Here is a 12738-nt window from a genome sequence, read left to right on the forward strand (position 1 = left end):
GTATCAGTAGAATGGAAAAGAGCTGAGGTGGTTCCCATATATAAGAGCGGAAGGAAGGAAGAACCTTAAAATTACAGACCGGTATCACTAACTAGTGTAATATGCAAGATGTGTGAAAGAGTAATAAAGAAACAATGGATTGAGTTTCTTGAAGACAACAAATTATTATCAAATAGCCAAATTGGTTTTAGAAAAGGTCAGTCGTGTGTAACAAATTTATTGAGTTTCTACTCTAGAATAGTTGATAAAGTACAAGAGAGAGAGGGATGGATTGACTGTATTTATTTAGATTTAATAAAGGCATTTGATAAAGTGCCATATGAAAGATTACTATGGAAGTTAGAGGAGAAGGGTGGCTTAAAAGGAAGCACATTGAGATGGATGGAAAATTACTTGAGAGGGAGAGAAATAAGGACAGTAGTTAAAGATATTAAGTCCAAGTGGAGAGCAGTAGACAGCGGAGTGCCACAGGGGTCAGTATTGGCGCCAATACTTTGTCTCATGTATAAATGACATGCCAGAGGGAGTGAACAGCTACATAAATCTGTTTGCGGACGATGCAAAACTGTGCAGTCATAAAACAAAAAGAGGATTGTGAAATACTGCAGGAAGACTTAAACACAGGGTTCATCAGGTCATGGAAAACCTGGAAAAGTCATGGAAAAAGCTGAAAAAAGGCCATGGTCATAGGAAAGTCATGGAAATTAAAAGGCATGCTTATCAAAAACGCCGTTGTTATTTTCTTGCTCGCGCATCCGTACTGTGACTAGAAACTTGCTCGTTTTAGTACAGCTTGTGTGCTCCAGTGATGTTGAAGGTGCCAAGGTAGAATATCAAACATTCACCCCCATAACCTATAATATGGTCCCATGATCCTTCTTCCTTACTTGTCGTTTTCATATCATGGAGCATGTAAAAGGTCCTTGAATTCTTTATTTTGGGCATGGAGAAGTCATGGAAAAGTCATGGGAAAAATTCTGTAACCAAGGGAAAGAACCCTGTAAACAAGATCTCGAAATGGAGTAAAAAATGGGAGATGGAATTCAATGTGGACAAAAGCCATGTCATGTAAATGTGAAAAAGTGAACGACGACCAGTGGGAATCTATAAGATGGGAGATGGAGTAGAACTAGAAAAAGTAAAAAAGGAAAAGGACTTGTGTGTGACGCTGGAAGAAAACAATCAACCGGTAAGCCATATTGAAAGAATTTTCAGAGAGACATATAATTTGCTAAGGAATATTGGATTAGCATTTCACTAGTTGGACAAAGAAATGATGAAGAAATTGATAAGTACTAAAATAAGACCCAGATTGGAATATGCAGGAGTTGTGTGGACCCCCCTTTAAAAGAAACACATAACGAAATTGGAGAGACTACAAAAAATGGCTACAAGACTGTTTCCAGAATTTAAAGGGATGATATATGGATCTATCAACCCTGGAACAGAGAAGAGAGAGACGGGATCTGATACAAGTTTATAAATTGATTAACGAAATGGATCAAGTGGATAATGAGAAACTAATCCTGAGAGAAGAATATGACATTAGAAGTACAAGATTGCATAGTAAGAAACTGAGGAAGGGAAGATGTCTGAAAGATTGTTAAAAAGTATAGTTTCTCGCAAAGATGTGTTGAGACTTGGAACAGTTTGAGTGAGGAAGTGGTGTCAGCAACGAGTGTGCATAGTTTTAAAGAAAAATTGGATAAGTGTAGGTATGGAGACGGGGCCACACGAGCATAAAGCCCAGGCCTTGTAAAACTATAACTAGGTAAATACAACTAGGTAAATACACACACATACACACACACACACACACACACACACAATGATTTTTCAATTTATGCAAGGGATACGTTCCTGAAGGGATTGTGTAATGTGAATATCGTATAAAGTGAACATGATCACCAAACTAAACTGTATACTGTTAGAGGTTCCACTAAATATATATACAGTAATACTCCACCTAACGAATGTTCGTTTAACGAATTTCCGGTTTAACGTACTATATAAAGTTAGACCAAAAGTCTGCATAACGTACAACCACATCTGTTTTAGCAAATTTTCTGGGTTTGAATTTGCCAAGTGAGGGACAGAACGCGGCAGCTTCGCTGTGATTGTCAGGCTCCCCGCCTCTGTCTCTAGCGCTCCTGGAGCTGGATCCAAGATTCTTTAGCAATGTCAGAGCAACCTCTTGCAGCGAAATGGCATCCATGAACGCTTGGAGGAACAGTGACAAGGTTGCTATCAGGTTGCTCTGAGATTGCTGGGAACACCACCTCTGGAGGTGGTGTTACTGTCTTATATATGCATTTATGTTCACAAAACAACATTTCTATTAGCTTTTTACAAACCTTGCCCCCAAGAAAGGATTGTTTTGTAATGCATAAAGTGAAATCTTACATGGAATACCAAAAAATAAAGCAGAGATGAGATGAGCCACAGACAAAGTGGGAGACTGCGACCACTCGGCCGCTTCTTCTTCTTCTTGTGACCCTTTTAGCCTGCGTGTTGTCTTTCCCCATGATATTTATTTCCACTCCTCTATTGCCTGCTATAATGGCATAGTGGATAAGGTGGTGAGCATGGGATCGGGCAGACTTCCACGCGTAGGTTCAAATCCCACCACGTACAGCCTTAAAACAGTTTGTCATTTGTGGAGTGATTTAAAGTTACTTACATATCACCATGATATCCAGGTTCTAGGTGGTTACACTCAAGATGAGCTTGGGCGGTGATATGGGCCCTAATATGGGTACCACTATAAATAAAATTGCCTGCGCCACTAATGGGCGGAAGCTGAACAGCGCTTCCCATACACTCTTCAAGTGTGCCTACAGGCGCTATTGGCCTTGCCGTAAAAAAAAATAAAAAAATAAAATAAAATAAAAAAAATAAAAATCATATACGCTCATGCAACAAGGATAACCTTGACTCCGTGGCACTGAGTGATAGTGAATTACTAATGAAATACCACAGTATTTCATTAATAATTCACTATCACTCACTGCCACGGAGTCGAGGTTATCCTCATGTCATGAGCGTATATGAATACTAAGATATGATATCCATTATAGCAGGCAATAGAGGAGTGGAAACAAATATCATGGGGAAAGACAACACACAGGCTAAAAGGGTCACAAGAAGAAGAAGAAGCGGCCGAGTCGCCACGAGTCTCCTGCTTCGTCTGTGGCTCATCTCCTCTCTGTTTTATTTTTTGGTATTCCATGTAAGATTTCACTTTATGCATTACAAAACAATCCTTTCTTGGGGACAAGGTTTGTAAAAAGCTAATAGAAATGTTGTTTTGTGAACATAAATGCGAGAATGTGAGAGAATTTGTATGTAGCTCCTCTAACTTCCAATGACTCATATGACATCGTAAAAGTAGTGGTACACCGGTGCCCCAATATGCTGCCAAACGTATATATCATTTTTTTTTTTTCTAACCCATGTGGTATGTTGGGGACCAGCCCAGAATGCATCCCCCCCCTATTTCTATTATTTCCTATGGGAAAATTACGGCCGCTTAACGAATATTCGCTCTACGAACAGCTTTGACACCCTTTATCCTGTTCGTTAAGCGGAGTATTACTATATATATATATATATATATATATATATATATATATATATATATATATATATATATATATATATATATATATATATATATATATATATATTTTTTTTTTTTTTTTTTTTTTAAGAGTATAATTGGGCAGGAGATTCTCTCTTAAGCATATTCTATTAAATATTCTTGGAAGAGAATTGAAGACAATCCTAAGGTATAAAGAAAATACCTTGAAGAAAATAATAAATACAGAACTTGCCACTTTTAACAGAATATATATATATATATATATATATATATATATATATATATATATATATATATATATATATATATATATATATATATATATATATTAACCAAAACCATTTTCCCAATAGGATTCAATATAAAATAGATTGATCTGTTCCTGGAAGGGCTCTATCTGAGAGGATACCCACCCTGCAGTCCCTGTAGCACATATCCTATTACATAATGCTTTTTTGCACTTCTCAGTTAGAATAAACAAAGGATCGTCCTTGCTATAGTAATGGCATCTAACTAATAGCAAAATGGCACATGCTGACCTTCCAGAAGATGTGTATCATGCATCACTAAATGTCCTGAAGGGGAAGCACCTACATGCTGCGATCAGCTGTGATGACAATATGGCAGCCCAAACAAACATCTTGTGGATTCTCATGATTCTCAATATTTGCCATACCAGCAAAGCATTTTGACATTAAATTATTTGTGTAGTTTAAAGAAATATGACTAGGTTTGTACCTCATGTTATTTCAAAATTACATAATATTAACGTGAATATCTGTATATACTAAGACACTAATTTTTTTTTTCTTTTTTTTTGAGAGGTGGATTGGTTTTGATAAGGTGTGGTTTTTTCATTGCCAACCATGCTCTTGACTGATGTGAGTATAACAAACATTATATTAGACTGCTGAGACCTTGTGTGCAATAGTGCAGTTAACACATCTGAATTTTTACTGTAAAAGACTAAACAATTATAGAAATACATAGTGATACAAGTTTTTTGCTTATTGCCAAAGGTAAAAATACAGGTTATTCTAAGTGTAAAATGTTTTATGTACTTACACATTTTGATATGTTGTTTAGCCATGAGGTGACATTCAAGTGTGGGTTGCCAACAGATATAACAGCCAGGCCAGGCAGTTAATGCATGAGAATGTATACATCCAAATTTTCCGAGATGGAGAAGTACATTTTTATTACAGTCATGGTCTTGTAATAGAAAAGAACAAATTAGAGTGTGAAGCTCATAACCATGATTACTACTATAAGTAAACAGTAGGAATGCTACATCCTGATCATGTTTCATGTCATATGATTATATATATTTATCATTAATTCTTGATGTTTTTATCAGGTGTGCAGAAGCAGAAGATGACAATGACTTCAATAGGTGGGGACCTCAGATGTTGTTGCCTGTGCCCTCTGCTTCAGAAGTGACAGTGCTGGTACTCCCCAAGGGAGTGGAGGAACAGCAAGTTGGTGTGGAAGCCTTCAACTATATTGACCGTGGTTCTGAATCAAAATTCAGAGGTGAACTGATCACATATGATATAACTAGCATAAAGGTATGTGCGTGTGTACAATATATTAACTTCTAATTCAGAATGAATTAGTCTAAACTTTTCTCATTGTTAATTTAAGAGACTGAATATTAATTAGTCATGTAGTGGAGGAACAGCAAGTTGGTGTGAAAGCCTTCAACTATATTGACCGTGGTTCTGAATCAAAATTCAGAGGTGAACTGATCACTTATGATATAACTAGCATAAAGGTATGTGTGTGTGTACAATATATTAACTTCTAATTCAGAATGAATTAGTCTAAACTTTTCTCATTGTTAATTTAAGAGACTGAATATTAATTAGTCATGTAGTTGTTTAAGAGTCATTTAATAACAATGATATTTTTTTGGTGCTAAATTATGATTAGCAGGTTAATGTCCTTACAATGATGCTGATTAGCAAGAGAAACTCAGAGGCATGAGCAAACTTCACCAGCTTAGTGATACTTAGTGATGGTCTTCTCATTTATTACAGTTTGACCCGCAGACAGACACAACACAGATACAGGTGGATGTGGAGTATGGATTCACTCTCTGTCTCAGGTCTCGTGACCAGCTGACAGACAATCGGGAATGTCCTCCTGATATGCGACGTGGCCATTATGTTTGCTCAGTGGTTGTGTTGCATAACCCAAATCAGATAACAAGTCTTGAGGTTGTCCCCATTCTAGATGATGATAATGATATACATTGTGAAAGGAAGGCAAGTATTGACTGAGGTCTATAGATAAAACTATGCAAGAATCTGTAGACCTTATAAAGCTAATCAAAACTTGTAACATAACATCATTATCTTCATAAAACAAATTCATATAGTTCCCTTATATTTGCATTAACCTCTTTATTTTATTACATTTTATTCCTTATCTGTTTATACCATAGAGAAATGTGGAGGAAGAATTAGTGGTGCCTGTAGCTGCCTCATGCTCTGGATGTCCCCACCCAACACCCCTGAATGATCCCACTGTTCTTGAAGTAGCTGATTTTGCTATAAAGGAGTATGATAGAACATCATCAGATGAAGATAACTTGCACATCATCCTGCAGCTCATCAAGGCTCACAGTCAGGTATGACTCGATAGAAATGAGATTCTGTCCACCAAAATGTTTTTCCTCAAGTAATTGAAATGTAATTGTTATGATATTAGATTTCTTTGAATGATGATAAGCTTATGAACTGATATCACTACGGCATAGTGAAATGTTTTGTTTGTTCACCACAATGCCATAGAAACATTCTTTCTTGTTAATTACAAATAGAACTAGTAATATACATAGAAGAAGAAGAAACTGCAATACTGTGAGATATTTATATTTCTGCAAGATTATTTACTGAAATATCTTATATGCATTATTTTATCAATTTGTATAGGTTGTAGCGGGAGTAAGGTATTTCCTCTCAATGGAAATCGCTGAGAGCCTTTGTAAAAAGACGGTCACTGGTGTTGATGTGAACAGGACTTTCTGTGACCAAGATCCAACTGAAGAAACAAAAATGTGTGACCTGCATGTCATTGACCAACCTTGGATACCAGCCAGAGATCTTATAAGTGCAAAGTAAGGTCTTCATCTTATGTTTACATCACATATTAGGTCTCCTGCAATAGAAGGGATTTACAGACCATTTTTTTTTTTTAAAGAGAGAAATTTATGGTCAGAGTTTAGTGACTTATGAACTTCTTCATGCTCAAGGTGCAAAGAAACAATGGTGTGCCAAGCTTGCAGTAGTGTGGTGTATTGTAGGTAGGTTTTTGTTCTGTGAATGGCAGAGCTACCTCAGAGGAATGCATGGCCATTGTTTTGGCTGTGCATCCAGAGACACCAAAACTGGATGCCACTCTCTTCTGATACTGATTCAGCTTGGAGAATTTTGCAGTTGTTAAGGCAAAATCTAATTATTTTTTTATTTAATTTAATTTAATTACAATTGATAATAATAATAATAATTATTATTATTTACTTATTTATTTATTTATTTATTATTTATTTATTTTTTTTTTATTTATTTTTTTTTCCGTTGAGTCACATTTGCAGTGAAGTAATTTGGTTCCATTCAACACCATTGTGCGGAGGAGATTTTAAAGTGAATAAGTCTATGAAAAAACACTTTAACCTGGACTGGTCTGTTACCCCCATCTCATGCAGGAAGTCTCATATTTATATCATATGTCCAACATTCTTGATCTTTCACCAATCTTTAATCCATGTCACTCTGCCTTCTAAATTAAGGTCCTCGCATAACCTCTTGTATAACTTATCATATTGCTCCAATTCCTCAGGATCCTCCAATGAGGAAGTGCCTTTGACATTTTCCGTCTGATAAGTTAGAGACTTGAGGAGGTATTGCACTTGACCCTCGTTTCTCTGGACCTTGTTTATCTGGATTTCAGTTGATTTGGACAGTGTCCAGATAAGGATTTAATAATTTGAGTCCAGATGGCCAACAAATTAATTCAAACAATGTGCACCTCACAGACTTCTAGAAACATCCAATAGATGGCTGCAGGCGGTCGTAAACTTGGAGTAAAGATGAGTGGAGAGGCTATGACGTTACAAAAGTGAAGCCGCTAAGCTCCTCCCCTTTTTTGGAAGTCATCCCAAAACGTTACTTTACAAATGATATGCATGACATTCACCCATCTCAACATTTTGCAATTATGCCAACTTGGTTGGCCCATGGCTGCACCAGGAGGAATGGCATTGGAGACAATATTTCACTGATAAAGTGTAAAGATTTTCATAGTCAATCATGACATGAAATGCAAGGAAACTGGATTAGATCATGAGCATGCCAAAAAGTCATGGGAGATTACATGACGATTTATTTAAAGAATTTCATTAGCAGTTCGTTTTCTGTGAGATCCACATGCAATCAAGTTACAGAGTTGCAGAGTTCTATATATATCATCATAAGAACAGTAAACACTTACTGTTAACTATAAGAAGTGATGAATGGTGTGATATGTCTTTGCACATTTGTATATCAGACACCTCTGCTACAATATTGCCTTTTTGACTTACAGTTATGACTTATACAAACAAATAGTAGTCAAGTTACTAGAACATATAGTTCCTATTGGCTTCATAGTTACTATTGATACATAATATTTTCCTGAAACATTGAGTATTTCTGCAAAAAACTGTTGGAGTAAGGGGTTCTTGAATCATAGAGAGTAAGACAGTCATAAGTCCCTCTTAATTCCTGACCAACTTTATTTATTTAAGCTTTCATTTTTTTTTAATTCAAACATTTTTAGGTCTAATTATTTTAGGTCTTTTTTTTTTTCTAATGTTCCCAGGGTGGTTGCCAGTAAAGTAATTTCAAGTCTGCCATTACTATCCCTTAATTAATCAATCACTGCAAATAACATAGGTAGCCAACTTCATCTCACCACTATATTGTAGAATAACAAACATATACATTTTCTTTAAAAAATATAGAAGAAGGATTTAAAAGGATCTTATACAGGCAACCCCCACTTAGCAAACGGGTTACGTTCCTAAAAAATTGTTTGTTGCGAGGATTTTCGTTAAGCGAACCAATTATAACAAGTTTGACCCCTGACTTGAACTTCCATTGAGAGTAAACAAAGCAAGAGTGCATCATAGTACAGTAAAATGTTTAATGAAAATAAAAATTATGAAGTTAAACATTTAAGCAGTTTAATTTAAGACAAAGTCATTATAATGTACACTAATGTATGTATGTAAGTAACTTTATAATGTTGATGATCTTAAATTTATGAAGGGAGGTAGAGTGGAGTGGGAAAGACGCTAGCTGGCAACCTGTGGAATGTAAACAAATGGCGCATCATTGTACCGCATACAAAACTTATGTGCTACATTTCCACAAGGTTTTCTATTTCATCCATTGCAGAGTCATGAGTTTGGGTGGTTCTTTTAGCTTGCAAGGAAGATACGGCCTCACCAGCCTTCTTAACCCTTAACGTACGGTGATCGTTTTGGGACAATTGTAGCGTTGCGTGTGGAGAGGCGGGGATCGTTCCGGGAATCATGATTTTTCTGCGCTAAACGTTTGAATCTCTCCCCATCACTATTGGTCCTGGGGCAAGTGGAGGTATCTGGCAACTTTTCCCACTCAATAGGTCATCTTTTCCCATTTTGAGGCGGCAACCCCCGTGACCCGGAGGGAGGAAACGGTACTCCAAGTGATGTTATGTCAGTGTTACTCAGTAGTAACATTGAGGACAGTGATGAAAATGAAGACTGATTTTTTTATTGAGACAGAAGAAAATGAAGACTCCAGTAGTGATTCTGATAGTGATCTGGGAGACATAGACCAACCCTCATAGCGACATTCATAAACCTCCTCACGTACTCCCCTCGAGCAATGCATTGGTGTGTGTTACCCCTGGTTGCCTCTACAGGACTGTGCTTGTCGGCTAAGTCACGTGAATCCCATTGCTAATAAGAGTTGTCAGATTCCAATTATTACAGAAATCCACAATACAGGTAAATCTTGATTTACATTATAGATGTGTTCCAAGAGGCATCGTGTATATCAAAATTCGCGTAAAACAAACTTGTAATTCTCATAAGAAACAATAGATAATAGGGGGGATGCGGGATGTGGTCCAAAAAAATTTGTACAAAATACTCTATTTATTTGGCTAAATTAACATGTTTTTATTATTTACCATTTTAAATACTAGAAGTGTATTTAAAGTAAAGGGAAAAGCAAGAAATAATAAGAGAAAGCAAAAAATAATAAGAGAAAACAAAACAAAGATTACGTAAACACAACACTCACTGCGTCACTGCCTTCACCACTCACACCACAGTCAGTCACCATCTTCCTCTGAGCTTTACCACTTTATCAAAAATCCACTTATCAAAAATAACCCCACATTATAAAAGTAAACACTAGTAAAAAAATAAATGCAGGACGCCAATGTCTTCACCCCTCACAAGCACTCACCGTCACTGTCCACTCTCTGGCGTGCGGTTTGAAATTGCGTCTGGTGCTCAGTTTGAAAATGCGGTTGGGCCAAATTGCATATAAGCAAACCGATCGCGCAAATTTGATTGATTTTAATTTTTTTTTGGTTGTGTATTAACAAAAATGCGTATATTAAACACATGTAAATCAAGAGTTACTTGTACTTGTAATGTGTGGTTTCTTTTCCTTTTCCTGTTTTGCACATCATTACATATATCTGAGTTCACATTTTCATGACATGAAAGTGCAAAAGTTCCTACTTTTACATCAAATTCAAATGCCCAAAAGGAGAGAGAGGGAGCACACACGCCGTCTTATCAGAGCTTGGGGGTATTTCTTAGCAGCGGGTTCTGCCAGGGCTTCGTAGAAAACTTTTTTATATGCAATAACTTTGCTCTCAGAGGTCATAACATGTTGAAAACTACATTGTACTCAGAATAACACAGAGAAATATGCTTTTTATAAGAAAAAAAATCTTTTAGCATTTTTGACAGGTGTAATTTTTTCCCACTGTAACAGATGGAAAGTAAATCAGCTCCCTGTACTCTAAGGGCTAATAGTCTGCTGATTTGAAAATAATAGAGACTGGATGGAGTCAAGCCATGGTGGCGAGCAATACTATTAGTTTTCTCGCCTCTTTCGTGTCTGTGAATAATATCCAGCTTCACTTTGAGAGTAAGAGACTCCCTTTTCTTCTTGGCAATGCTAAACGACATTGCAGGACTGGTTGCAGGGCATTTTGGTGGCATGATGAGTGAGGGAAGATGAGCTGCTGCTGGACAGTTATTGTTTTGAACTAAGATCGGGGAAGGGTAGGGGAGTGAGTGGTGTGCGTGTTGTCCACGAGAGGCGCTGGTGTATTCAAAAGCCTATTGGCTTGCATGATATGGTGGAGCTTTCAAACTTGGAAAAATTTACCTGGATAAAATTTTGTTAAAGTGAGTTTAGTCTTAAATTAAACTGCTTAAATGCTTAACTTCATAATTTTTACCTTCATTAAACCTTTTAGTGTACTATGATGCACTCTTGCTTTGTTTACTCTCAATGGAAGTTCAAGTCAGGGGTCAAACTTGTTATAATTGGTTCGCTTAACAAAAATTAACGCAACGAACGATTATTTAGGAACGTAACCCATTCGTTAAGCGGGGGTTGCCTGTATATATATATATATATATATATATATATATATATATATATATATATATATATATATATATATATATATATATATATATATATATATATATATATATATATATATATATATATATATATATATATACAGTAAGGTCTCGTTTTACGTCAGAGTTACGTTCCTGAAACATGACGTAAGTCGATTTTGTACGTAACTCGAGTTTCCGTACATTTCAAACCATATTATGGAGTTTTCAACCAATCATTGTTTATGGTCATTCAGGTAAGTTAAAGGTTATATTGTTATATTATTTACAAGTATGTAGGAATATGAAACACAAGCTTGTTTTTGTTGTTGATTAGGGCCACAAACGCGAAGGACTGCAGGTTGCAGAGAAGGGTGGACGCTTGAGGCCGCCAGAAGGGTGGGCAGGTCGAATGATGTGAGGCCCAGGGTGGACAGCTGGGAGCGTAGTGCAGTGCGGTGGGAGTAGAAGCGTGGGCAGCGGGGCAGGAAATGCAATAGGAAAGGGCAATAGGGATCAGCAGACAGGCGCAGACGGTGCAAGTCAGCTGCGAGTGTCGTGTGGTCCAGGCGAAGGCTCCGGAGTTGTTATTGTTGTGATGGGTGTGCGAGCCCTCATGGTCGTCAACCTCCCCGTTGTCATGGTAACGGGCTTCCAATTTTCTTCTTCCCTCCCTCACACACAGCTGCTGCCTCCCTTCTCATGTCTTTTAATTATGTTCTCTTTTTCTTGTAGCATAATGGTTTTTCTTTTCTTAGCATCACTGCTGTCACTAAGAAGTTTTCTCTTTGGTGCTATTGAGCAAGATACTAAGAACTTGAGTCAGTAAACACAGAAGTAGGATAACACTCTTGCCAGGGGCGACGGTGTGGTGGAACTGAGGCAGGGTGTTATTGTATTCAAGCGTGAGGCGGGCGGTGTGGCGAGCAACCACCAACAATAACAATAAATCCCACACTTTACGATTTATAAATTTTTTATTTTTTTAATCTTAAATTGCCTTATAGTGGACTGACGTAACTATGAGTTTGACGTAACTCGAGACCGACGTAACCCGGGACTTTACTGTATATATATATATATATATATATATATATATATATATATATATATATATATACAGTAAAGTCCCGGGTTACGTCGGTCTCGAGTTACGTCAAACTCGTAGTTACGTCAGTCCACTATAAGGCAATTTAAGATTATACGCGATTTGACCCAACTGTATTTTCAAACTGAGCGCCAGACGCAATTTCAAACTGCGCGCCAGAGAGTTCCGCAACTGTCCAATAGGTGGGAGATCCGGGGCCGGATCCAAGAAGCTGGTTGTTGTTTATGTTGGTACAGACAACCTCCATAGCAACCTCCTGCTCACATACCAACCTTCGTAAAATAGCATCCACAAAGATTCGTTGCTGTTGGCAGGTGGAGGTTGGTAGCCCGCCTAAAAGTGCTC

The 12738-nt window shown here is 37.1% G+C and overlaps 1 protein-coding gene across 2 annotated transcripts in view; it reads left to right on the forward strand.

Moving 5' to 3' along the window:
- The window catches only part of LOC123520220, an 83915-nt gene that overhangs the window by 41121 nt on the left and 30056 nt on the right, over positions 1-12738 (forward strand). For both annotated transcript variants that reach the window (XM_045282310.1, XM_045282311.1), the window contains exons 3-6: positions 4959-5169; positions 5641-5868; positions 6048-6233; positions 6538-6722. In XM_045282310.1, the coding sequence (XP_045138245.1) occupies positions 4959-5169; positions 5641-5868; positions 6048-6233; positions 6538-6722 (810 nt within the window). The remainder of the gene's footprint in view (positions 1-4958; positions 5170-5640; positions 5869-6047; positions 6234-6537; positions 6723-12738) is intronic.

This window comes from Portunus trituberculatus, chromosome 46, assembly GCF_017591435.1.
Source record: "Portunus trituberculatus isolate SZX2019 chromosome 46, ASM1759143v1, whole genome shotgun sequence".
Lineage (NCBI taxonomy): Eukaryota > Metazoa > Arthropoda > Malacostraca > Decapoda > Portunidae > Portunus > Portunus trituberculatus.